Source organism: Aspergillus melleus, assembly GCF_016097325.1.
Source record: "Aspergillus melleus strain CBS 546.65 chromosome Unknown contig4, whole genome shotgun sequence".
Lineage (NCBI taxonomy): Eukaryota > Fungi > Ascomycota > Eurotiomycetes > Eurotiales > Aspergillaceae > Aspergillus > Aspergillus melleus.
In genome coordinates, this window is record NW_025763373.1 from 1225081 (window position 1) to 1251873 (window position 26793).

General features: G+C 51.2%; 7 protein-coding genes across 8 annotated transcripts; 2 read left to right on the top strand and 5 right to left on the bottom strand.

The window, feature by feature from the left end:
- Positions 1–265: 265 nt before the first annotated feature.
- LDX57_007379 (nucleotide triphosphate diphosphatase NUDT15) lies at positions 266–862 on the bottom strand (the record flags this gene model as incomplete). The annotated part of the gene is made up of 3 exons (XM_046089095.1): positions 266–427; positions 486–688; positions 775–862. 3 exons carry the CDS (start codon positions 860–862, stop codon positions 266–268), a joined length of 453 nt encoding a protein of 150 aa, XP_045945065.1.
- Positions 863–1194: 332 nt separating this feature from the next.
- Positions 1195–2025, bottom strand: LDX57_007380 (NAD(P)-dependent oxidoreductase; the record flags this gene model as incomplete). The annotated part of the gene is made up of 1 exon (XM_046089096.1): positions 1195–2025. One exon carries the CDS (start codon positions 2023–2025, stop codon positions 1195–1197), a length of 831 nt encoding a protein of 276 aa, XP_045945066.1.
- Positions 2026–2847: 822 nt separating this feature from the next.
- Positions 2848–6647, top strand: LDX57_007381 (alkaline phosphatase family protein). Of its 2 annotated transcripts, none has more exons than XM_046089098.1 (3): positions 2848–3340; positions 3401–5378; positions 5430–6647. In XM_046089098.1, exons 1-2 carry the CDS (start codon positions 2876–2878, stop codon positions 4688–4690), a joined length of 1755 nt encoding a protein of 584 aa, XP_045945068.1. In that variant the 5' UTR covers positions 2848–2875; the 3' UTR covers positions 4691–5378; positions 5430–6647. The 2 variants fall into 2 exon arrangements, with proteins under 2 accessions (XP_045945068.1, XP_045945067.1); XM_046089097.1 differs by having other exon boundaries at positions 3401–4667; positions 4718–6647.
- Positions 6648–6668: 21 nt separating this feature from the next.
- On the top strand, positions 6669–8647 carry LDX57_007382 (BCS1 and AAA domain-containing protein). The gene has a single exon (XM_046089099.1). The coding sequence runs from the start codon at positions 6809–6811 to the stop codon at positions 8516–8518; it is 1710 nt and encodes a 569-aa protein (XP_045945069.1). The 5' UTR covers positions 6669–6808; the 3' UTR covers positions 8519–8647.
- Positions 8648–8927: 280 nt separating this feature from the next.
- On the bottom strand, positions 8928–10410 carry LDX57_007383 (glycoside hydrolase family 43 protein; the record flags this gene model as incomplete). Its single annotated transcript, XM_046089100.1, has 2 exons — positions 9652–10410; positions 8928–9596 (listed from the first exon to the last, which is right to left on the bottom strand). Exons 1-2 carry the CDS (start codon positions 9958–9960, stop codon positions 8928–8930), a joined length of 978 nt encoding a protein of 325 aa, XP_045945070.1. The 5' UTR covers positions 9961–10410.
- Positions 10411–13167: 2757 nt separating this feature from the next.
- LDX57_007384 (DUF821 domain protein) lies at positions 13168–14582 on the bottom strand (the record flags this gene model as incomplete). The annotated part of the gene is made up of 2 exons (XM_046089101.1): positions 13168–14097; positions 14193–14582. 2 exons carry the CDS (start codon positions 14580–14582, stop codon positions 13168–13170), a joined length of 1320 nt encoding a protein of 439 aa, XP_045945071.1.
- Positions 14583–14985: 403 nt separating this feature from the next.
- Positions 14986–20563, bottom strand: LDX57_007385 (kinesin-3 motor protein uncA; the record flags this gene model as incomplete). Its single annotated transcript, XM_046089102.1, has 3 exons — positions 14986–15005; positions 15576–20411; positions 20500–20563. 3 exons carry the CDS (start codon positions 20561–20563, stop codon positions 14986–14988), a joined length of 4920 nt encoding a protein of 1639 aa, XP_045945072.1.
- Positions 20564–26793: the final 6230 nt, after the last annotated feature.

Genomic DNA, 26793 nt, shown 5'->3' on the forward strand with positions numbered 1-26793 from the left:
TGGAGAGTACTCGGAAGCCTTTTACATCGCTGGAGCATTATCCATAGATATAAGCAACGATAGATGTACCTGAGTCATCGCTGGTTTGTTACTTGTTGAGTTACGCCTTTGCTATCAGTTACAGAAAATTAAGTGGTCGATTAATCGTCCTGTGCTTAGTAGTAGAACGACCTCTTCCCGAGTCCCAACTTGTTCTACACGCAGCTTGGTGATGGAACTACTCACAAGTCGCTAAGGCATTTGATTACCGTAAGATAGTTGGCTGCTAGATATAGAAGTCAGGCCGTTGTTCAAATAGATTCACAAGAGGCAAGAACAACTGGCGTCCGGCAAAGTCAGGCCCCGAGTTCAACTGCGCATCTCTGTAGGTACGAAGCTTATCCCACGATGTCCATTCCCAAGCCTCGCATTTCTCCGGTTCCAAGTTCTTTACTCGAGGTTAGCAGGCAGAAAATCAACGCAAAGCCAATAAAAGCCTCACTCACCTGGGGTTGAACCCCATCATCCACGGTGCCTCCCATAAACACAGTGACATAGTGTTTTTGTTCCTTCTCGAAGACATTGTTCACAGCAGTCAGGAAACGCAGGTTTCTAACGTGCATGCCCGTCTCTTCGAGAAGTTCGCGTTCCGCGCATTTCTCAAAGGTCTCGCCAAATTCGAGGTGACCACCCGGCACTGCCCATTTTCCTGGAATGAAAGTAAGATACCGAGTTTGAAAAAGTGCACGATGAAGATGTGTCGAGGGTAGTTCTATTCGGCACTCCGTGACTCACCTGCGCCATGGCTTCCCTTTCTCTTTCCCCAGACGAACTGGCCAGCAGCGTTGCGAACGAAAATTCCAATCCCTACTTTGGGTTCCATGATGTTGCGGCCTTGTAAATCAGTGTTTTCTGGCACTGTGACACGAGTGTGGTACAGGATGATCCCTTCCGCTTAATGTTTGAATGCTTTGCATTTTCCTTTCCAGCGGGGCTCCCGATATAGACCCACTGCTTTATTCGCATAGGACTGCTGAAACTGCTCCATACAAGGCATTGATAATATCATTCTGTCACCGTGACACAACCTCTGCTGAAGGTGTCTAAGCATTAAACTTCCTTTACTCTGGAGGAGGGTAAATCACCCCTGTAGCCATCTATGGTGATATGTGTAATCTAAGAGAACAAGGAAATGAACAAGAGAGCGCATCCAGACTATTCTTCGCGGTTCCCAATCTGTTTAGCAATCGCAATCATGTCTTCTTCTCCCTGGCCCGCGTCCAAAGCCTGTGCATATAGCTTCCCGCACACATCCATGAGTGGCGACTTGACATTTGCTGAAACAGCGGCAGACTGAATGAGCTGCGTGCTATTGTAACAATCCTTGAGCGCGGCCTGTGGAGACCAATCCTGATCAAGCATCTTGCCGATTTTGATATGCGAATAGGCTGATGCCATAGGACACGCCTCCAGGACTTGTCTGAACGCTGCAAGATCGAGACCCTGGGCCTTGGCCAGACTCATAGACTCAGCCAATCCAACGGTGAGAGTGATCAGCAATGTGTTGATGGCGTACTTTGCCTTCAGGCCGGAGCCAATAGGACCGCAGTAGACAGCAGAGCGAGTGATCGGTTTCACGAAAGGCCTGATAGTGTTTGCCAGATCCGGGTCTCCAGCCATCATCCCAACGAGCTGACCTTCTTCCGCGGGAACTTTGCTGCCACTAACCGGCATCTCGAGAAACTGTCCACCGGCTTCTCGGATCTCTTTATCGAAAAGTTTGCTGGATTCGACAGACACCGAACTAGTGTTGACTAGTATTTTGCCTGGAAGAGCCCGTTTGAAATCGGCGTCAAGGATGGACTGGATTGCTGCGGCATTGAAGAGCATCATAAAGATAATGTCTGAGTTCTCCACGACTCTTGCAGGTGTTTCTCCAATCGAGACTGCTCCGGCTTGCTTGAGGGTGGCATATTTGGCGGGACTTCGATTCCAAGCCATGAGAGGATACTTCTTGGAGAGGTTCCGGGCCATAGCGCTGCCCATGACCCCAAGGCCCAAGAAGCCAAGCCGCATACTAGGCGAGTAGACGAAGAGATCAGGGTAGATGATTGAAATGGGAAGGGAATAAGGATTTCGCTTTGAGTTGTAGCAATAGTTTAGAAAGTGAAGAAGAAAAGCCTGAAGAGCAACCAAACATTTCAACAACAAACCCTTTGTCTACAAGAGGATAATCTCAAGGCTCAGGACTCCCACGCCACAACTGTGGGGCCTTCTCCATACCGTGTCAATCATAAGGCGCGACAGACTCTACGCCCTACCGTGTATGAACCGTCGGCTGTTCACGGCATTTGTTTTCCATCCAAAGGCAAGATATTTCCCTGTGCACCGTATAATTGTAAGATCTCCGGTGATCGGGTGCAGCTAGAGCCAGAGAGGCGGATCGATCAAGACGGCCTAGCAGGCTCTTTCCACGACCTGAAGTAATCATAACCATTACCTTAAATCGACCCCACAGACGCAATGAGGTAGGTTAATCAACCGCTCAAGAAGGTTGGCTTCCTAGCCTTCGACAATGGCCCTACACGGAAAGTTTGCGTTTTCCATGGCGTGGAGGGCAACTTCTCTGCCGGAGTTTGGGTTGCAGGAGTTTGCGAAGCTCGGAAACCCTGACTGTCAATACCAGGGTCCAGTAGAAGAAGGAATCTTGGCCAACACGAATGATGATTCCAAGGTGTTGCAGAGTAATCCTACTCAGATTGGGGAGCGGAGAAAGAATTCCCCTCGCTGAGTCAGCGGCCTCGGCCCCGGTGATCTCCCAGTGAAGAGCAGGAGGGATCGCCCCTGTCTTGAATCTACTCCATTCTTTGTTTGTTCATCATATCCATCATCCCCCATGCCTTCACAGCGTCAGCGCCACAGTCACTCCCTTTTATCCCCTGGCGACTACGATGAAGACGCCGAATCGTTACGGTCTCCCTCCGAGCAGGACTCGGACTCGGAAGACGATGAATTTCTCCGCCATTCCCGTACCACGTTGGAACTAGCTGAACACGATCGCACTGTCTTGGACGACGAGGAAGAAACCGAGAAGTTGTTGACGAGGAAAGGACCCGCCCAGGGTCTCCGTCGTATATTCAGTCCCAGTAGCAGCGGTGTCAAGATTGGAAAGCGAGAACGTCGACAGCAGCGGAGGCAAGCTCGCCGAGATGCACGCAAGGAGCGCCACAAGTTGTCGGATTCCGGGGAACTGATGTATGAAATGGAGGAAGGTCACCGGGAAGATGAGAGTTCTCTGCTTAGCTCCGCCTCTTCCTCTGACTTGGGACAACCCGTTAAAGAGAAATATACACATGAAGAGGTATGAGCGTTGATATCGTTGATTATTGACTTAGCTAATGTGTTCTTGTCTTTCCCGCAGACGCGCCCTGTCTCGTGGCGCAAGCTTGCGCTACTCTTTTCCGCCATTTTCGTTCTTTTCCTCATCTGCCTACTGGGTGCCTATAAAGCCTCGACGAAATTCCGTGCATCGCATTCGCGACCGCCTCCCCTTCTTTCAAACGGGTCCGCTCTGTTCGCACCCACCACTATCCTAATTTCGCTCGATGGCTTTAGAGCCGACTTCCTCAACCGCGGTCTAACGCCGACGCTAAACTCCTTCATCGCCGACGGCGTTTCTCCGCAATACATGCTACCCAGCTTTCCTAGTGTCACCTTTCCGAACCACTTCACTCTCGTTACAGGCTTATATCCGGAAAGCCATGGAATCGTGGGAAATACATTCTGGGACCCGAACCTGCAGGAAGAGTTCTATTACACGCACCCATCTGTCAGCATGCAGCCCAAGTGGTGGAATGCCGAGCCGGTGTGGATGACCGCCGAGAACCAGGGACTGAGAACCGCTATCCACATGTGGCCCGGCTCGGAGGCACATATTGGAAATGTGGAACCTAGTCTTTTGGATGAGTACAACGGGTCCGAGGCTCTTCCGCGGAAGATAAATCGTGTGTTGGAGTTCCTTGACATGCCGGGCTCCGAGGATGAGTCCTTGGATACCCCAGAGCGGCCACAGTTCATTGCCTTCTACGTGCCCAACGTAGATGCGCATGGTCACAAATACGGCCCGAACAGCACAGAGATTCGTGGCACAATTTCCAGTGTCGACAACATGCTTGGAAGCCTTTTCTCTGGCCTCCAAGAACGGAATCTCACGGAGATCGTGAACGTTGTGATCGTGTCTGACCATGGCATGGCTTCAACCTCCACGGAGCGGTTGGTTCAGCTGGATGACTTGATAGATATGGATCTTGTTGATCGTATCGATGGGTGGCCGCTACGTGGAATACGCCCTAAGCGGAAAGAGGATCTGAAGACCCTCCAGGACCAGCTAGAGAACATCGCTGCAAACTACTCTGATGCCGTGGAGGTTTATACTCGAGAGACCATGCCGGAACGCTACCACTTCAAGAACAACGATCGCATAGCTCCCCTCTGGGTCATCCCGAAAACCGGATGGGCGATTGTTGAGCGGCCTGACTTTGATGCTGAACAGGCCCTGGAGAAAGGAGAGGATTACCATCCAAAAGGTATTCATGGCTACGATCACGAACACCCTCTCATGCGGGCCATCTTTGTCGCTAGGGGGCCTTCGTTCCCTCATGAACGCAATAGCCGTCTAGAGCCTTTCCGTGAGTACTCCCCATGCTATTAACTTCGGTAGATATTCTAACTCGTGCAGAAAACGTCAATGTATACAACATCATTTGCGATACCCTTGGTATCACTCCTCTCCCCAACAACGGAACCCTGCGTCTTCCTCTGAAGCCGGTTGGGATCCATTCGGATCAAAATTCGCCTCCTCTTGACAATCCTCCCGACCCTCCAGCCAGTAGCCCTGCTGCCAATGTGACTCCTACAAAAACCCCTGTGGCCGTTCCCTCTGAACAGCCTACGCCCAGCAAAGAACCCCAACCGCAACCGGAATCCAACCCGGAAAGCGATGACGAGAAAGGCCCTACCTGGTGGGGAACGCTCTGGGGTAAGCTTGAGGACGCCAAGGATTGGGCGACCGATACGTATGAGACGATCAAAGACAATTTTTGGACCTCGGATTGATCATCTAGATGTGATTTTTTATATATTCTGTTCCATTCTGACTCGTTTTCTTGCGCCTATCCGCCTGTGCCGTGAGGCATTGGCCGGGATTAATATTTCGAGATACCCATTCTGTTTTGGCGATATATCACCGCTGGCTTGTTAGAGGCTACTCCGTTCATTTGCTTCATTTCATTTCATTCTCTTTTATTCTCTTGCTCTTTCAAACTGATCATCAAATCTGTTCTGAATAATCATGTTGGGTGTTACAAAGCTAGCACGGCACAAATCAGACCTCGCCGGAGGTACGTTTGCTTGTCTGCAAAGCTGGACTGGGCTGAGCTAACTATCAGCAGTTGGGTCGCCCTTCTCTCACGGGCTCCGTCCGGCGTCTCTCTGACGAGCCATGATAACCAGGGAGAAAGGATCTGTCCTCAAATTAATGGCTCTATTAGAGCCCCATCCAGGTCTTCTTGAAATCACCATATAATTGGGTGAGCTGCGTGTTTCAACGCGCACCGATTTTTTAGAGCCTCTGCCACCATCACGCTATCCAGAGAAGTCATGGCGCCTACGGTGACAAAGTACAACTCTGGTGGAACAAAGGCAGAAAGACGCCTCGTAGAATATCCAAGAACCATGGCAGCTTTACGCCTTAACCTTCAACTGCGCCGTAAGTCAAGCACTGCGCCATTCTAGCAGTCGCGCTAGTATTGACATGCTTTCAGAAAATAGAGGCCAACGTAAACGCCAAGCCACAATAATCGATTCATATTCTCATTCGGAGTCATTTCCCGTCAACATTATTGTGCTATCTGGGAGATTTACGCAGGAGAACAAAAAGAAGGGTCCAATATGTGCGGTAGAACTTATAAACTGATGCAGCTACATGTTTGAATAACCCGTAATCAAAGAGAAGACAGAAACAAATTACCAAGAGACATGCATATTTAGATGAAGATATGAATCCTCAAGCACAAGCCTCAGGCACCAATATCCAGGCACCCGTACCCTAGGTACCCCTAGGCACCTAGGCAGCAACACCACCCTCTCAGGCACCATTCTCCAGCCTCATGCATCCAGAAGATCCCAGCTGAAAAAAGCAACTAAAAAATCCCGCATCACCAAGCAGATGAACCGTGCACTTCTGGCCTACTGTATGGGGTCTACACTACAGTATACAAAGGCAATCATACCCCCAGTCGAGACGCCGATCGTGAGTCAACGGTGGACCCACTGTGCCAGCCTTGCGCGCCTACACTATGCAATGACTGCGGCAAAGGAATGCAGGACTTGTTAGTCACATCGTTGTGGAATTGAAGGATGATTCGTTGGATGATTGACTGGGTTAGATTGAATGTTGCAGATCGTTTAGGAAGAAGGCTGCTGTTAGCCAGTGGCTTGGTTTTGTTATGTGGGGTGCCTATTTTTGCCTGGGCGTTGTACTACTGACTGTACTGTTGGACCGGAAGTTGCATTTTTCTTGTCTCTGTGACTGCGGCGATTGCCTTGTTTGATCGTCTGGTGGATGGATGGATGGACATATAAAGAGGTGACTGTTTCGCATCTTCTTCTTGGGTATATTGTAACGGTTTTCTCCGGCATAGAGGGTGTTGGGGGATTTGTTTCTCTCTGCTTGCATATCGATTTGATATCGAGTCCATTCTTATCGTCGTCTCTTCTTCAAATCATACTTCCTTGCCTGGTTATCATACTCATCTCTGCCCTCTCCATCATGGCAAACCTCACCACCAACCCTACCTCCAACTCCTCCTCCCTCCTCACCCCCTCCGACACCGCCATCCTCGAAGCCTTCATCCCAGGCTACTCCTTCATCTCACGCATCCTAATCAATCACCTCCACATCGACCCAACGCGATACCTGCCCTACGTCCTCGCATGCGTCGTCCTCCTCGCATCCCTAAAATACACCTCCTCACGAATCCAACACCTCATCGAAACCCACTGCGTCTCGAAGGCCGAAATCCGCCTCGACGATGAGATCTACAGCTATTTGATGTTCTGGCTCGCGCAGCAGCCGTTCACGAATCGCACGACTCATTTCGTGGCAGGCACGCGCACGGGCGGATCCGCCAGCCGCTCGTACTACGAGGAGGACGAGGAGGACGAGGAGTCTGAAGAGGATGAGTACGACGCGGACGGGAACGTGCTGGTCTCGTTCGACGCGTACTGGGCGAAGGCGAAGAACCGTGATAAGTACAAACGATTGCGGTTCACGCCCGCCGAGGGCACGCACTATTTCTGGTTCCGGAGGCGCTTGTTGGCGTTCATGCGTGTCAAGGAGGATACGAATAAGAGTACTGCGAGTTTCTATACCCGTATGGCTCCCGAGAAGCTCTATCTGGCGTGTTTGGGCCGCGATCCGACCATCCTGAAGGAGTTGTTGGTGGAGGCGCAGAGGGCCTATGTGGCCCGGGACTTGAATACGACGGTGATCTACCGCGCGCAGAAATCGCCAGGCGAGTATGTCGACTGGACGAGGTGTATGTCGCGGGCGCCGAGGCCGCTGTCGACGGTGGTGTTGGCGGCTGAGCGCAAGCAGGCGTTCATCGATGATATCAAGGAGTATTTGCATCCTCGGACGAGACGCTGGTATTCGAATCGGGGGATTCCGTATCGTCGGGGGTATTTGCTACATGGACCGCCGGGGACGGGCAAGACGAGTTTGTGCTTCGCGGCGTCCGGCATGCTGGGGCTGTCGTTGTATCTGCTCAACCTGAGTTCGAAGAGCTTCGGTGAGGATGACTTGATGAGCCTGTTTCACGAGCTCCCGAGGCGGTGCATTGTGCTCCTAGAGGACGTGGATTGTGCCGGTATGGTGAAGGAGAGGACGTTGGGGGATGGAGACAAGGGCGGGGAGCAGAAGGAGAAGGAGAAGTCGGGCTCGTCGTCAGAGGAGACAACCGCGACTGTGAAGCCAGGCGTGTCGCTATCCGGACTGCTGAATGTCATCGACGGCGTCGCGGCGAGCGAAGGCCGGATTCTCGTGATGACGACCAATCACCCGGATAAGTTGGACGCAGCGCTGCTTCGTCCCGGACGCGTGGATATGTCTGTGGAGTTCGGGTACGCCGAGACTGAGGACATCAGGGAACTCTTCACGGCCATTTATGCGTCCCTCGAGGGCGACGTGCGGCTACCCAGGGGAAGAGCCATGGCGTTGGAAAAGGAGAAGGAAAAGGAAAACGGCGATATCATCCAGGCCCCATGGCATCGCGTTTCGCGCGAAAAGGTCCAGGGGCTGGCTTCGGAGTTCGCATTGCGTGTGCCACCAGCGGAGTTCACGGCTGCTGAGATTCAGGGATACCTTCTGAATCACAAGGATGATCCTGAGAGAGCCATCCAGGGTGTCGAGGCATGGGTGGAAAACACCCGGTCGAAGCGCAAGGGGAAGGAGAATCCTCTGGCTGCATCAGGCGTTTAGCTGTTTCCCAGAAAATGGATCGTTGGAGACGCACATTAAACTAGATACCCTTCTCTCCTCCATGTAGAAAGCATCAATCTCATCACCTTATCATCGAACTGTGTCCCAAACTAATTTCCCTTTTCCCAAACGTAGACGTGCTGTGGCAACCATAAGGTTCATGCCAAAGGCATTTTGTCAGTGCTAGGATAAGAACCTGCAAGTCAAGCTAGATATCCCTGAGAATGGCATATCTCCCTCACAGATCTATATATATATGGAAAGATGGCTCAAGTTAAATCATTCAAAAATGATTTTCAGAAAGAAAGGAAGAGAAAAATAAAGAAACGACGTCACTTAATCCATGCCCGCCAATAAGTTCAAATCATGTCACATTAACAATTCAGAAAACAATATATTCAAGCATCTATCATAGAACTGTAACCTGATCCCCCTGGATTGAAAGATCCGCAGCATATGTGCATCGCTTGTTCTCGGCACAGAACCCATGGAACAGGATCCGATCCCCACAGCCACAGACCGTGCCTCCCCCCGGAGAAGTCAAGCCATAATCGCCGGTTTTGAAAAGCTTGCGGCCGTTCTTGACATACGGCCCCGTGATGGATTTCGAGGTCGCATAGCGCACATCGTACTTGGGGTCGGTGAAACAGTGGGTGGAGTAGAAGAGGAAGTAGGTGTCACCGTGTAAGATGAGGTTGGGCGCCTCGACCAACGGTCCGTCGCTGGCGTCACGGTCCAGGATCTGCACGGCTGCACCGTCGGGGGTGAAACCGTCGTCCTTGACTTTCTGCAGCAGGATGGGGGTCGGTTTCAAGGGCTCGATGCCGTTGTTGCAGTCGCCGCCGTTGCCGATGCTGTTGCCGTCGACTTTGAAGACGACGTACCGGCTACCATCCTTGTCGAGGAAGCCAGCGGGGTCAATTGAGCCGCCTTGGTCGAGGCGGCAGGAGAGAGGTTCGGGGTTGGGGATGTAGGGCCCGGCTGGATCAGTGCCTTCAGAGACGGCGACTCCGACACAGTGGTGCCTGACCATTTCTTTGGCTTCGCCGGAGTAGTACAGCACGTACTTTCCATCTTTCTGTATAGTTTGTTAGTGTCTGGTAGAGTTCTAGATTGCTTGGCTGAAGACATACCCGTTGAACTACGTCAGGAGCCCAATGATCAATTTCGGTCTCCCATCCCGCAAGGGTAGGTAGTGCTTCCTTGTCCGTGAGAGTCCATGTCTTAAAGTCCGGTGAAGTAGCGACCTGCACACGCTTCCCGTTTCCATTGGTGCCAAAGGCATACCAAGTTCCGTCGGGAGTTCCCACAAAGCTGGGATCAGGAAAGTCGGAATTAATAGCCATGCGAGCCCCTGCTGCTCGTTTCTGAAAGGGAGAAGCCAATGCCCCTGTCACCAGGGCTAGGCCCAGAGTCCATGAGGATAGTCGAGAACACCACATGGCTAGTAGACCAGACGTCTGCGGAACACAAAACCCAGGCCGTCAAAAAGAAAAAGGAAGAATGTCAGCAGGGAAGAAAAAGAGACTGGGAGGCACGCAAGCAATGGCCGAGAACGATCAAAGGAATGTCTACAGCATGGTATGTAAATCTCCAGGATGCGTCAAGCCTTTTAATACTTGACAATCACCCCCTCCTCTCGGAGGAAGTAGGTGATCGGCCCCCGTACCATTTCTTGTCGACCGCATTTGGCCCCAGAGTGGAATAGGGTAATTAGGAAGGTTTGGTCCGGTAGACGAAATCATCAGTCATTTGATAGGCAGGCGTCCAAATGGCGACTGGGTCTGCTGGACCAAGTATGGGACGCATCGCCAAGCCCTTGGAAGGAACAATCAGCCGGAAAGTGGGGGATCAGTTGCAGAACGCCATTTGACATAGTTTCGGAGGTTAGTGGATCAAATCAAAGAGCAACTTGGGGCGAATAGTCCCTGACACTGGGAGCGGATCTTGACTGGCGTGGCAATGTCTGGACGCTTTGAGCTACCCTTCTGCATGCAAGTCCCGCAAGGCTGTCCATACTTCGATTCTTCCGGGGCAATTGACAGGCACCGGTTGATCACGGTACTACGCTCGGTCACTCGGCTCTGCTACAGCAGATTTGAAATTTTGGTAAACAACTCGACGTGACTGGCCCGCCCAAAAATCATATCAACTTACCCACGGCGGTGCCGGACGGTGCGAAGTGGCGTCAATGCGAAGCGATCCCAGGGTGTTTGAATATTTCCGGATGCGGGAATGGTCTTGGTTCGGGCCGACGCTGATTTGCCGAGGATTCATTTCCTAGTTGTTAGTTGGGCGTCGATCACGGTGGGCAGCCATGGTGAGCCAAGCGGTGATGACCCTGGATGGCGGCTGATCTTCCCATCAATAACTTCACTAGACGCTCTCTGGGTTGAGTCAGTCTGTACCGAAACCGTCGGTGTTGGATCTTCTATGGCGAAGATTGTGGATCAAGAGCATCGAAAGTAAAGAACAAAATGGATAAGCGACGCAAGGGCAATGCAGAGCAGACCGCTACAACCCAGATTTTCACCCCTGAGAGTTCTTGCAATCTCTCTCACACTGCATACGCTGTGCCTTCGCCTCTTGGACGTATTACGACCTTTTTTTCTTTTTCTCTTTGCTTTTTCCTTTGTCTTTTCCTTGTGTCAAGGAGGATCTTCCGTCTGCTGATAGGGGGAGCCCTCAAATCCCCCTTCGCTGGCAGGAACCACAACGAGGAGTCAGCCAGTCAGGCATATTCGGTCATACACGTCGAAATTAAAATCCCCCTAGACATCTGACTTCAGTGCCAACGGAGTCTTGTCAGACGCCTTCGGAAGCCGTGAGGTCGAAAGGCAGACTGGCTCTTCTTGGCAGGAATGCAAGCTTGTGATCTCTGATCTCATCGCCGATCCTTTCTTTCTCATTGGCCTTCGTTTCCTTTTTTGTGTTCTTTTCCCCATTCGAATTGACTCGAATTTCTCCACATTTTCCCTTTTCGGAAAATAGAAGCCAACCGCCGGGGAGGCTGTACAAGTGGTCGAGGCCAGTGCGCTTTCTTATTCCTACCGTAAAATGGGATTAATGTTCGGGTCAATGGGAGGCGGCTACCAGACCATCCATAAGGCGCAAGACACATGGCAGGAAAGGATCGCTTCCAAAACGTCGTGTTTCCTTGGCTCGGGGCCAGGTTCGGATCCAACCAAGTCCACGACCCTGACCCTAAAATGGGGGTCACTTGGTGATGTCACATTGTGCATCCGGCTGTCGACGGTCCAGTCCAATCGTAGTCCCGATGCCAACTTACGAGCCTTTTTCTTACTGCCCAGTTCAAGAATCAAGAGGTGCACAAGCTCACCGGATGCCGTCGTTGACTCGACTCGAGTAACTCGAAAAGCCTCGCGAGAGGTACAGCAGATCCTCGAATCCAGCCGACCGATAGGATACCGCCGACAGGGTCCATGGCCTTGAGCAACTCCACTCTCGCCTGTGTCCTGTCAATCCGCTATGCAGATCTCGCCAGATAATCTTTGTCTCAGACCTGTACCCCTTGCGTATGGGTAGATTGGGCTCCATGGGGCTTTGTTGTCTGTCTTGCCAGGTCCAACCGCGGATTATAATCTACTAGAGTAAAACTCTTTCTTAAGATCCGGGAAAAGATCGGTCTAGTCGTATCTCTCAATAATATCTCTTACCAAGGCCAAGACACGACAAAAAAAAAGGTTTCCGCGGGTGAATTGTCGCAAATAGGAGCCGTTCCGTCCAAAGCGGAAGGAGACCAGACGAAGCGACTCTTTGTCGAGGACTTCCCATCCATCAGATGAGCGATTTAACCATCCAACAAAGAAGCGTCGTGTGAGCCATTGCCGAGCACGAAGTACCCCGGACTTTTCTTATCGTGGCTTTTTCCCCGCAGAAATGGTCGCACTGACGCCTTTGCCGAGGCCCGTCGTCTGAAATCTCAGCTTCGCGAAGCTCATTATTGAGTCGGTATGTATGTCCCGGCAGCAAGGCTCGAATTGTGGGGAGATGGACAGTCAGTAAATTAGTTTTGGCTAGTTATCTCGTGCACACTCTAATTCAATCACCATTGGCTCTGTGGGGGAGAGCCTGAACCACGGGTCGCGGGACGTCTGTCTTTTTGGGCACCGTGACTTACTTCCTAGGGATCGACACTTGTTAGTACAGTGAGACTATAGCCTTGCGGTTGGGATGACTTGATCAACAACGGAAAGTATCGGGTCTCATTCAGGTTGAATTTCGAAAGCTCATCTGGAGACACCGACATGGGGATCGAAGTGCTCACGTGGGGACTCTTGCCAATTTCAGTAAGGGGGAGATGGCCATGATCACGGTGCATTCCATGTGAAAGAATGATGGGGGAAAAGATGTACAATGATGTCAATGTGGATGACTGTGCTGCTGCTGCTGATGTGAGAGGAATCGAGACCCGAAGAGGAGTGGGAGACGAGTAGAAGAAAGAGAAAAGGATAGTCACGTTGAGACGGATGCCTGGGAAACTTCACTTCCCGAGCCCTAAGGCCAAAACCTCCGTCTTGTCATTGTTCGTCCGATATTCATAGAATCATTTTATATACAAAGTAGATCATAACCATAACATCATACAGACTCCCAACACCTATTACACCCAAGATGCAATCCCTCCCTCACCCCGTCAAAACCCACGTCTCAAACGGCGTCCCTCTAGCCTCCTTCCTCCCATCCTCCATCATCCCAAACAGCACCGGCTCGAACTCACAAGAATCCGCATACCGTCTGATCAACTCCCTCCAGTAACACGACTCCGCCGCAGGCGTCAAATACCGATCACGGAACGTCCTAACCGCATTCTCTGCGATCCGCTGCGCCGTCTCGGGATTATCAATCAGAAACTCGACCTTCCTCTCCAGATCCGAGAAGTCGTTCTGCACCTGCACATAGTTCGCCTCCGGACCCGACGCGATCAGCGCCGCATGATGCGCCTCCTTCCACGCCAGCTGATGCGTGATCGTCACAGACCGACAATTGAGCAGGTACTTGCCGCGGCCGGAGAAGCTGCGGCCCTCCGCATGCGCCAGGAACATGTACCGACAGTGCTCTTCCATCGGGAGCAGATTGTACCGGAGATCGTTCTCATCGTCCCAGTCGATCACGCGGATGCTGGCCCAGCTCTTGCCCTGGGCGGCTTTGAGTAGTTTGCCGCGCAATTGCGGGTTCGTGGCGACGCTGCCGCGCCAGACGAGTTGTTTCTTCTTCGACTGGAAGGATAGTCCGTGCTGGGCGTTTGGTGATGAGGAGTCGCCGTCGTCCACGGCGGCGATACGTGCGCGGATGTCCTTGTACGAGCCGATCTTGACCTCCGGCCACGACCAGTATCCGAAGTCGGGCATCAGCCAGACGTTCGTGTCTTCATCCTTCTTGGAGTAGGACCAGATGGGACCGTCACCTGTGCTGTAGTCCTCTGTCGTCAGAACGAATTCGATGTTCGGTAGGTTGCGACTGTCAGGGAACGAAGCCAGCGCGCGGTGCAGCGAGTTCAGGGTCGCTTTGCCACGGGTGAAGGTTGCCGGCATAGCGCCGAAATCGACAATATATAGCTATTGCGGTCATGGATTAGCATGGGTGGTCCGCGTATAGTTCACACAGACGACAATCCCCAAACAATCGCCATCGCAAGAAACTAAGATCTTACCTCTCCATCTTGCACAACCGCCCTTACCATCCCATCCTCCACCGATATCCCATTCACCTCCTGAAACGTAATCTTCTTGTCCTTCCTCCCCTCAGCAGACTTATCCAACTCCACAAATAGCTTCGGAAACGCAGCCCGACACTGCTCATCCGAAAGCCCGTGATCATTCGCATCCCTCTGAGTATGGAACTCCCATTGTGTAATATTCGAAACCGCCGACGGACATTCCAGCGGTGACTTATCGGCCGTTTTTAAAATATATTTCGTAGCGGAAGTGGAGAGACGATCGCTAAAGAGCAGGAATGCGACGATCAACAGGGTCAATATAGCGCCGATGCCGACGAAACGGAGCCATGTCGTTCGGGTCTGGTTGGTTTGCGTCCAGCGCATTGGGATGGAGGTGTATATGCTGTATATATACTGCTAGATATGCTGCGGCTGGTGAAAGGAATGTGGTGTTGTTGATTGAGATTCCGTCTATATATCCCGCTGCTAGTTTCTCTAGGCAAATTCGTCATTCATGTAGCAACTGTCATGTCGATCAGAAGCTATATCGGTAAGAATGTTCTTCCAGAGAGAAATAAAAATGATTTAAGTTAAGAACAAGAATGTGGTAGGTCAGTTGAAGGTGATGTGATGCAGTTAGGCATGACAGTTCTGAGGCTGTCGTGGTTCCCATGGCAACAGGTGTGCATTGATTCAATGAGATCATCAATTCGTTATCACTGGGGCATACACAACTAAGTAGATAGCGATATGCGTAATACTGACTGCAGAACAAATGAATTTCCCGCTAAATAATGAAGTCAATGTCTAATGGTTCACTCGGAGTGTATTCAGCTTTCACTTTGGAAAAAGAAGAAAAATCAACAAACAATGGCCACCGCCGCCTGCGGACACAGAGGGCCTCGTATATCATCGCTTGCCGACCGATCACGTCTATGTCTTGCAGATAGGGGAGGGTAATCTCAACTATATACAGGGAGATCGCATGTGTACTAAGGGGCAGGTATATTCAGGGGGTATCTCTAAACCAATCAATCACAAAAGTATATCAAAACGAAGGGAAACGGTGATCAACAAAAGATAGACAGACTCCAGGCCTGGGTGTGAGGCGCAAAAACAATTCGATCTGATGAGAAACGCGAGAGAGTGTAGGGTGGACCTCGCCTGCCCATGACCATGCAAGAGAAAAGATAAGGGTAAAAGTGAAAGCCGAACCATTCAAATGCAACCAATAAAGGAAGAAAGTAGAATCGTATGTTCAATGCATCGCTTGCGTAACGTCGGCAAAAATCGTTCCAATTATAATCGATCGCTGTGGATATCGGAAGTGTAGAAGTGGTGGCGCACTTCATCCAGACCCGTTGATCGGTGCCTTACCCCCGTGACTGAAGTAGCTTTCGTCGATCTTCAGGATCCATTCAACCTTCTGGGCTTCGGTACGAGCGGCAAAGAGGAAGGTGTTCTGCGCTCCATACACCGCAAATACATTCGGCCGTCCCTTGGGCGACGAGCCATTATCGCCCCGCGCTCCTGGGCCATCAAGAAGACGTGCAAAATCAGGGGCGTGATCCACGCGTGAGTGTCGCAAGTTGATGGCATTGATTTCATCCCCGTCCGGAACAGAGTAGACGTGAAGATAAGGCCGACGAAGTTCTACAAAGCGTCGGACCCAGTGACTGTTGGTATCGTCGGGTGTTAAGAGATATCCGTTCTTCGAAGAAGATGCATTCTTCGGAAGGGTCTGAATGGTTGCAATGAAGCGCGGCTTCAGTGATGCCTCATCAGAGATAGAGCTGGAATCATCGCCCGAGGATGGCTGCGTCCGCGAGGCAAACGCTGCGCCCCCGTCAGGAGGCTCCGTGTTGCTTCGGACAAGAATCGCCTCGATGGGGTCTGTCTTCGTGGTCCAAAGCTCGACGTACTTCCGAAGCAGCTTGGCTTTTCGCTCTGAGTTCTCCTGGCTGCGAAGGGGGGTTGACCGGCCGCTCCGTGGAGGAGATGCCACCAGACTACTCGCGCTGAGGGCTCCTTTGGCAGCATTCAATTCGGCAACTCGTCGACGTCGCTTGCGAGCTGCGATGTAGTCACGCACCAGTGACACTTTGCGCGGCGACCACGTCGTCAAGAGCTCCTCGCCCTTCACGTAATCGTTTTGAGTGTTCATACGCCAAAGGTCCGCAGCGCGTTTGGCAGATACGGGTCGAACGGCCAAGGAGAACATGCGAACCGTGGAATGTACAATTCGAGTAGAATTGAAGAACTGCTTGAACATGGACTGCGGGCGCACGTAGGTTCGACTTTGGATTTGGAGCGTCAAGTCTACATCAAAGGACACGGGATCCTGCAAGCGAGATGAAATGAGATCCCATCGGACCGTAACCTGTACGCGATACTTGTCGGCAGTGACTCGGTCGAGGAGCAGAGAACCATGCAAACTGGAGTCCCATTGGGCGATCAACGTAACGTTGGATGTTCCATCCGCATTGTCTTTCACCATCGGTTCCTGAACGAACTTCAACGGAACGTCTGGCGTCTGAAGGTCCTGGTCTGGAATCTTGCCCCATGGGTCTAGCAGCCGCACTGAGCCTGCTCGGATATGGTTGAGGTTGTCCCAAGGAAGGCTTTCGGTGGAGCTATAAGTCAGGTTTACCAGGACCCGACGTTGAAGTCCCTGGTGGAGTTGATACGTGCCAACATCAAGACTGCTGCTCTGAACCACCTCGACAGGAAGGTACTCGCCGGTTTCGGCCAGCTCCAGTATTTGCATACGCGCGAAAACATCGTGTCGTTCTTCCGAGAAGAATTCAGACTCCGCGATGCGAGGGGTTTTACGCTTTTGGGGTGCTGGTTCTGCCGAGTCGCGCATGTCGTCCCAGCTGAGAAGCTTGTCCATGTGCATGGGTGTCACTCGCGCGTACACACAAACCTTCAGGGCCGCACTCCGCGGGCTGGAGAGCGGTAGGCTCATGCTATGAACGCTTTCAAAGCGGACGGGAGACTCATCAAACCCACTGATCATCTGAGTGGTAGTGGCACCTCCCTCCTCGGATATTCCTGGCACGAAGAGTTGGGCATGGACCTCCGTCCCCTCCCATTCGGCAAAGCCAACCATATCACGCATGACAACGTTGAACTTCAGAGTGGATGATGGTGCCTGAGCTGAGGACGGTTCCAAAGACAGTCTAATGATGCCGATCACGTTCTGTGTATAGGGCGAAGTGATTTCAACTGAGAAGTCTTGCACTCGTGTCTCAAACACCGCCGTCAGTGGGATATCAGCGTCACCCACCAGCGAATACTGTGGGGAGCAGGGCTCCGAGAAAGGATTCTCCAGTTTAAAGTGTTGAATATAGTCTGGCCGGTCAATGTACTGGTGCAGTTGACGCATAGATTGAAGACGGCGCTGGAGCTTCTCGAGGGACCAGAGGTGGATGACGCACTGCTTGAAGTCGATTACGCGCACTGCGATGCAGGGTTTCTTGGCCTCGTCAAGCACAACATCTTCATCACCAGAGATACCGTTCAAAACCAGATCGTACGAGGACGCCATGTTGTGTCCATGATCGACGACCGCAAATTGGAAAACGACATTCTTATCCATTATCTGGCTCATCACCTGAGCCTCCTTCAGCAACGACGCATGCTGGAGTACGTTCTCTGCCATGCGGACGTAATTTTGTTGCGTCCAATGGCGAAAGACCGAATGCGCAATTTCTATTTCCCTTTGGTCCAATTTTTCAAAGCCATTCTCATAAATTTTGGGCACCGGTTGGCCCATATCTTTCATGTGAGACTCGAATTCTTCCTTTTGTTTTCTCAGTTGTTCCTCAAATTCTTCTTTGGCCGTGCGCAGAGCCACTTCCATGCGAGTCTTTTCGGAGCGGATGTCGTCGGTGCCCTGGCTAGATGAAACCTCCGCGTTTCTTAACTTATCCTGGTACTCCTCCTTCTGTCGGTCCAGCTGGCGCTGCATATCCCGACGTACAGACTGCAGCGTCGTATCACCCCCATTTTGGCCCTCCTCCTCGTCTTGTTGGCGAGGAGTTCCCGGCATGGTGATAGCAGTATCCAACGAAAAGTTATCGATCGTACCGTTGGACATGTACTTGTCTCGGACCGGAAACGAGCTGAGCGAATCAGAGTCCTCCTCGTTCTCGGCAAGTCCCCGGCGAGTGTTTCTAACTTTTTGCACGTCTTCAAACAGGGCATCCAACTCATCATCAGGCATGTGAGAAATATGATCAGGCCCCAGCACAGCACTGACGGCTTCTCGGCGAGCGTTAAACCAATCAGACTCGCGACCGGGCTGCGAAGGCATTGGCGAATCGGCCCTACTGGAGTCCCCGTCGATCTCCGAGCCGGTCTTGCTCAAGCTGCGATCGTGTGTTTTGTTTGGGGCTGGAGATCCTAGCTGGCTTGTAGTAACCGAGTGTCGCAGCAGACTCTGCTCTACTCGCTCGGCCCGAGCTTCTTGGGGATGGTTGAATCGGAAGATGTGAAAATCGCCCAGGATTATTCGAAAGCCGCTTTTGAGGCGTGTTGGCTTATCTATGCGTAACCCGTTGACCATGACGGCGGCACCTTCGCTCGGCACAAGGGTGACAATATTATCCACATTGTCAAACGTACAATGGTTAGCGAGAATCTTAGAACCGTTCAATCGTATCTCCACGTGGCTTCCCTGTTCCATGTTTCCAACCATAGTCGTTCCCGGTTTGATGTTGTAAACAAGACACTCGGCGAGCAGCGGGTCATCACTCAGGTTGACCAAATGCGGCATCTTCTTGGGCGTGCTGAGTCCGATGAAGCCCTTTTCAATACTAATTCCCAGTTCTTCCAGAGCGGCCTCTCGTTCTTTGTGAATCTGCTCCGTTTTCACCAACTTCTCTTCCCAAGTCTGGTTCAAGTCCTTGTATAACTTCTCGCTTTGGTTGAGCTGCTCCACAATCTCAGCCTTGCTGACCTTGGTTACAGAGCCATCATCCTGTTGAATGGAAACCATCTGCTTCTCCAGCGGAGTGTCCGGGGGATATTCTTCAACAACAGATACTCCGCCTGCCGCCGCCGCTCCGCCGGCACCCACGGCACCCACTGCCGGTCCAAGCTTGGATCTCAACTGCGCCAGCTCTTCCTTCAGTTCTCTGATCATCCGTGCATTAGGATCTTCGTTCACGACTGCGTGGTTCTTGATACGTTTCGCGGAGTCGGCATATCGCAAAGTACCGAGAGTCTCTTCGAAGTTGATATCCGCTGGTGAGATTGCAGCAATCATTGCCGTCATGGAATTACCTCCGAGAGAATCTTTAAGCAACCACGTAAGAATCGAGTCACGGTAGGGTACCATCGACGCATTTTTCTTCTTGCCAGCAGCCACGTCCGCAAGAGCCGCAATGACACGTCCCAGTGTTGAAAGCGAACGGTTAATCTCCGCACCCTCTTTCAATCGAGCTCCGGTCGCTCCAGTCGAGTTCGCTCTTTCTGAGCCTGCAAGATCGACCAGACTGATTCTTGACACCTTCTCCGAGTCCATTGACGTCTCCGCATCATGCCGCTTTTGGGTGAGGGTGAGGGTGAAAACCGCATGAGATCGACTAGAGGTCTCGTTCATGTTGGTAGCGGCAACGGTTCTGGCCTTGTTTCCTTCGTCCATCAAGTTCTCGATTTCCTCGAACGAGCGCACCACTAGTTTGGCCAAATCCTCGACATAGGGACCAGTCGACGGATGCTCACGGACTTTCAAGTTGCCCTTATTCGAGGGATTCAGCAAATCGCGAACCCTCTCGTTGTAGATCTCCAGATACGACACTTCCACCGTGCACCCTAGGTTCTTGTCTAGCTGGATCTCTTTGATGCGCTCGAACATCGACTGGCAAATTCGTGGGATGACACCGTATTCCTTGCCATATCCCATCATCGAATACGACTTTCCCGAACCGGTCTGACCGTAGGCGAAGATACAATTGTTGTAACCTCCGAAGGCATTGTCCAGAAGTGGCGTTCCCAAATCATCGAATAGATTATCTTGACTCGCGAAATTAGGTGCATTCTTGTCAAAGGACCAGTATGATCTGTCGAACGCGAACGTCTTGGGTCCTTCCACGGCCTGCTTTCCACCAGCGGCTTTTCGTGATTTATCGACAGCACCGGGTGGCGGCGTGAGGACGGTCTGGGTATCTTTCATATGCACAATACATTTTGCACCTCGTTCGATTTCTAGAAGATAGAAAGTCGCCTGCGTTAGCTGGGAATCAGAAAAGGGGTGAGGGAATGGAGGGGGTTATAAGAGCAACTATGGACTCACCTCGACTGTTGAAAGGCCGAACTCTCACCACCACCTTAATATTTCCTCCACCTCCAGGAGCCATGATGGCCTATACCCCATACACTTGAGGGCCGTTCACCCGCCTCCACCGGCACAAGTTTCGATTTCCAAAGGGGACGGCTCAAAGGAGCGCAAGCGGCCGCGGGGGTCTAGTCGGTCCAGAAAACACGGAAGTTGCGAACGCCTCGGAGAGCGCCGCCCTACAGCGTCGCGGAATGAATTCTTCCCGGAAATCCTGTTACAGCAGGTTCACGGGTAGGTATTTGGTCTTTTCGGGGTAGCCTCGAGGGGATTGAGAGTCGGTGGAGCGTGTCAACAAAGACGTCATGTATACGGACTTGTGTTGGGGGGGAGAGGATCCCGGGCGCGTTCAGGGGTGGGAGCGAGGTCAGGTTGAACGAGAATAACGGGGGACCATGCAAGGTACCACTAGACGAGACGCGCTATTTGATTAGTTATCGAGCTGCTCGAGGCAGATGAGGATCGAAGGGGGGAAGATGGGAGAAAATTATAATATTGCAGCCAGGCGATCGACTCCAGGCCCGGCCGACCCTCGCAGGCACGGGAAAAGCCACATGAGACCGAAAGGACCGGCTTAGGTAAGCGTCCCCAGGTTCCATCCACTCTTCTCGCGACGATTCGTTCGTCACGCTTCGCTTCCTCTAGGACTGGTCATTGTGATCTGTACAGGATATGCAGGTACCTTCATTGCCAGGCAGATCATCGATGGAAACATCAATCTCGCGAAGTCTCCGGTAGAAGTTCTCAAGTCCCTATCAAAAGCCAGGAAATAATATACGGACCACTATATATCATGTTGGGAGAACAGTACAACCTGCGACACTTCAGGTCGAGATAACTTCAAGCAAACTGCACAGCAGGGGTCATTCCTTTACTTTATCTTTCCAGGAGCACGCCGTACTCCGTACATTCTGTCGGTTTCAGTCGCACCCACCTCATGGCCAGAAGCATGTCTTGATCACATGATCTGAACATTTTGCATGAGCCACCGGCTCTATTAAAATCGCGTGTAACCGGGTCAGGCATGAGCGTATCTCGATCTATATATAAGCATGGTAGGCAGTGCTGGTGTACTTATTGTGGCACTAGTAAACAGAACCGGTCCTTAAGCAAACTGACCTGAGACCTAGCAAAATGTAAATGTCATCAACATCTGACCGAATGTAATCTTAGCGCATCGTGAAACATATTAAGGACTTATGTTAGCACTTATGAACAAGGCCTGACTAGATATAATTTATGGTACAATTAGGATGGGAATTCATATTGGGATATTGGCGAATATCATTCGACGTCTATAGATTGACCTTGTGGAGTAAGAAAGTTGTGCTCTAGTCCGCGACATGGAGATATATATCGCTTTTCCCGGCCATGCGAAGTAGACCAGCTTGGTCGCATAGAACATAGGGTTAGAAATCCCGCGACACATTGCTAAACGATCAAATGAACACATCATTAGAATGACACAAGACTGAAACGCAATTGTATCCACCTCTCGAGGATAACCTACAGGATGATACCAAAGAGACTGTACTCATATTCTAACACCAAATTGCTTACTTACATATGAAGTCAGCACAGCGCGCAATCGGAGAGACGAGAATCAAATCCAAGGCAGTGAAAAAGCAAAGTAGAACAACAAATGATACGTCCGCTGAATTTAGAACTGCATTCCCTGCTCGGGATACATGAGAGGCTTCATACCTCGCTACCTAGTTTGGACTCGTCATGAGAAGGTCGATTGATGTGTAGGATGTGACATTGTTGACAGAAAACTGTGCTACATTAGGCCCCATCCAGAACCTGCATCCGCAAGGTGCCTGTATTCCAAGAAGCGACTCTATACCCAGGAGGAAAAAAAAAAAATCATTCCAAGCCATCTTGCTGTACAGATTCTGGTATACAAAGAACTCCGTTCAGCTCATGCAAACGCCGAACAGCGGTGTGGGTGGGGGCACCAAATCACTTGACGTCAGGTGGCCAAAGCTTCCCCTTCGAGTCATCTTACCGTACGGGTAATGCCTACTGCGTAATGGAAGTGTAAACGAGGTCGTTTGCACAGTACATCGCTCCGTATGGGGCCAAAGGCCATGCTGAGACAGGCTAAAGAGCATTCTATACCGTGCAGGACCAGTGAGTATTTCCCATCATATCCACCCAACTTCGTGATACAAATTAGTTAAATCTTCAGCGTGGGCTGGTCGAATCAACCCTACGACCAAGCGGTCAAGCTTCTACACGTGGTGTGGGACAGATCGGCGACCAATCTTTGTCGGCCATCGTGCTGGACGACGGGGAGTATAGGCAGACAGCCATACAGGCTCGTGGTACTAGGCGGAGTTTCTTTGTTTATAGTTCCCTGGCTATATTAACCATAACATAAACTCTCTCCATACTATGAGTATATCTGTGATAGTAAAAGCAACGTATCCAGGTCCTTGCAGATTTCGGTTTCCGTAGTACTTGGCATACCGGATACGGACGGGGCTCCGTTTGGGGTTGCTGCAATTTATTCCACGTATTCTCAAGGCAACTGAGTTTACTCGGTACGCGACGGCAGGGAAGTTCGTTTTGCGTTTGATGGTTCCACGAGATGATTTTATCAGGGAGATGTTGGGAGTAATTCCAGTTACAAAATCAAAGAAGAAAACCGTGACGGTGTCTATGCGCGCTTAACCTCGTAACCGCCATTGCTAATGGAAGTGTTCTCAAATAATACCGACTACGCGACGTAACCGTGGGTTGTGCACAAGAATTGCCGAGTGATAAAAGCAATGATGATTGTACCGTTGGGCTGCCCGAAGACTTCTTGCCTAAAGAGGGTATATAACCGAGGCCGAGCGTCTGCGACCAAGTCGGCCGAACTGCCATTGTCCCCGTCAAGGCTCGACGTCATGGTGATTAAATCCTCACGTTGGGGAGATGAATCAAGTCCGTAATCCGTCTGTCATCTAGCACGACGGTTAAATCAGACCGAGAGGGTAGCCCAAAGGCCAATATCGAAATAGAAATGGCGATGAGAATACAATCCAGAATCCAACGCGGACTAAGCACACGTGGAAACCAAACGAGGGTGGCTGGTCGATGCCACCGAGGGAGAAGCACATGACGAGCGTCTCAAATTCGGGACGGCCGGACAGTAGAAAAAAAAAAAAACAATTCCTATCCAGGAAATGAACAAGTCAGTTAGTGCTAACTTAGTTTTTAATCGAGATATATTATGATATATTGTCACATTGTGATTTTAATAATAATAACAATTATTTTTCATGATTATTGAGGGTTAGGCAGTACTACACCGGAGTACGCTGCTGCAATGAGAGAATCCTCATTTCCATATCCCCGTCCGCCAGTAACTCTGTAGGGACCATAGCGCATTACCTTACTCCCAGGACACTGAGGACAGTACAATACAAAGCCAAGTGGGGCAGAGCCGGGGGAGATTACGGAACCGTACGGCGAGGGCATCGCGTCGACCGCTAGACGAAGGCTGCGGGCCAGTCAGCTCCTCTCCGGTACAAATGCCCCATCGCCCGCCCTTCTTTTCGCTGCGGCTTTCTCTCTCTGCTTCTTCTCGTTGGTTGTCCCGCCCTCTCCGGTCCTTGCGTGCCCTCCAGTCACCGACCTCCCTCTGACCTGGCCGCACAGAAGTGGTTGTCCATTGGCATTCTTCCTACCTTTTTAAATTCTCTTGTTATTTATTTTTATTTCCATTCTTACGGATACTTACCAGTGATCTTATTCTATTTTTTTTTTTTTTTTTTTTTTTTATCTTTCTGCATTTTTGATTTGATTATTCATTCCCACCGTCGAGCAGCCTTCAAATCAGATTCATTGAGCCCGTTGTGCCTCCCCCCCTCCCCCATCCGTTTCTCTCCTCGTGATTGATCACTTCCATCTGTCTTCTTCCAAAATTTCCACGGTTTGTGGTCGAATCACTGCCCCGAGGTACGTGGAATCTTTCCCCCCCTCCGTCGTGCCCCTGCTCTTGTCCAGTATTATTTTATTCCTGTTTATCCTTTTTATTTTTTAATTTTTTTTTTATCTCCGGTTTTATGATTCGAGTACGATTGTATGATTGTATAGACTGTTTGTACCCAACTCTCCCCAATGCCCGTCTGTCGTCCCAATCACATCACTTCTGTGTCCCTTGTGCACGTTCTTGTTGGCTTCCAACCCTTCGCTCAGTCGCAACTCGACTTGTTCCTGTCTGTCCCTCAGTCCTCTCCACAAATCACATTGCTTTGGCATCCGGTCGCATTGCGAACGATGACCCTTTTGCGCTTGAATCGCTCCACTCCGTTGAAGCTCAATTAATCGCTTGTTCGATCTCTCGCGCTGGATCGCGCGGATCAACCCGGGCCGACGGCGTGACTGACATCAGCGGCAGCCCACACCTTTTCGCGTCGCTGAGAATTGGCTTCTTCCCTTCCCGTGACTATTGATTGCATTGTTTGGATTGATTCCTGTCTCTCGTGAGCGGCATCTCTTCTTGTTGGATCAGGTAATTAACCTGATTTCCCCCTCCACGCCCGTCCCCCATCTTATCAGAACCCTAGCGTGTCATTGTTGTTTTGTATGTACCGGAACCACGCGATTGGGGAAAGCCCTCTGCCTATTTACCCACCTCGAATCAAAACACCCCCCCCTCAATCCAATCGACCGTTTGCATGTCCTCCTGGCGTTGCAGATAGATTCCTTGTTTCACTCCCTTTTTTCTCCCCGTTATAACGCCTCGTGAGAGTTTGATGACATATCCACCTTGTTATGCATGCCGTTAATTGTCGCGTTTTACCTTCAATTCCCCGAGCCCCCCGCCCCCAAGTCGCCCAATCACGACGCGTCAACCTTGATTCATGGTCCTTTGCATGCGCTTCTCTAACATCTTCCTATCTCTAGACGCGCGGTTTGTCTTCGTCGTTGTACATTGAAGACGGTCCTTGTTGAGAGTAAATCTGGTCCTCTCTCCCCTTCCGGTCAAGTCTTCTCCCCTGCAGCGCGCAGCACCAGCGTCGGTACCTCCTGTATCTCGCTCTGAAGGCGTCGTTGCATCTCGTCAACAAGGTATGTAGCCGGCTGCACCATGATTCCCGCTTGCCAACGCATACATCCTTCAGCCCTGAATAGACTAAACCGCCACAATATCACTCTTCCCCCCCCACCATCCCTCTGACAGAGTCTACCTTACCCCCCCATTATGACAGCGCACAAATCAGCGTGCAGAACTTATGATTGGCGGAGAAGGGATATGCTGATGGTTTCCTGTAGTCGACTTCACGGTGCAAGCCCTTGCTAGGCGCATTCTGACATCAGTCCCCTCCCAAGTCGCATAGTAGCCCTGGGAACCGCGGACCGGGATATCCTCACCCATCTGGACCCGAAGGAGCAGGCCGGACGCGCTGTTAGCACCGCCTCATATCACTATTTCCTGCATCGTCCCCGCCTCAAACAGACGTGGCCTGGCAGCCCGAATACCTTGAAGGGTCTGAACATTATCCGTGCAGGTAAGGTGCCAGTTGTTTTTCTTCTTTCCCCAACTATACTTGCCGTAGTCACTGCCTGTCCCTCCCCGTGTTTATCTTTATTTCCTTTTTTTTTTTTATTCTTTGTTATCATCATCCATTTTTTTATGGGGAAAGGATCTTTGAACTGTTTCGGCGCATGCCGGCAATGGTCAACTTTGTTATCAAGAAGATCGATTTTTGTCTGACAACGCATCAAGTGCGACATCTTGTCGAGGGCACCCTGGCTCGCTGCATCAGAGCCCAACCACGTTACACTCGGAGTTGAACGTAAAAAAAAAGGTTTCCACAAAAAGAGCCAGAATCTCCGGAGAAAGCTGTTCGAAGTCATTTCGGCAAACAAGCGTTCATCTTTGGAGGATTTCTCTCTTGTCGCGGACCGTGGAAAAGCCCGTGTATCATTCCCAAGCCGAAAAACATAGCGGTAAGCGCCCTGGTGCAAGTGCCGTCGCTTTTGTCTCCATTCGACCCCACCCAGAATCCAGTGACCGGTCGGCGCTGCGCTCCGTGCTGACGCTATAGGGAGAGCCTGCAGACCTTCGCATTTAACTTATCGAATCATCAACTGCAGTCTGTCGCTACTAAGTGCGGCTGTCCCTCTTTCGTGCGCGACCGTGATATCCCCCCCCTCACCCCCCGAAGTGCAACAGCGCTTCCATATCCTATCATTTCCCAGCGCCGTTCCCAATATCTCAAACCAGTGGTCTCTTTCCCGCCAATTACTCCCTTT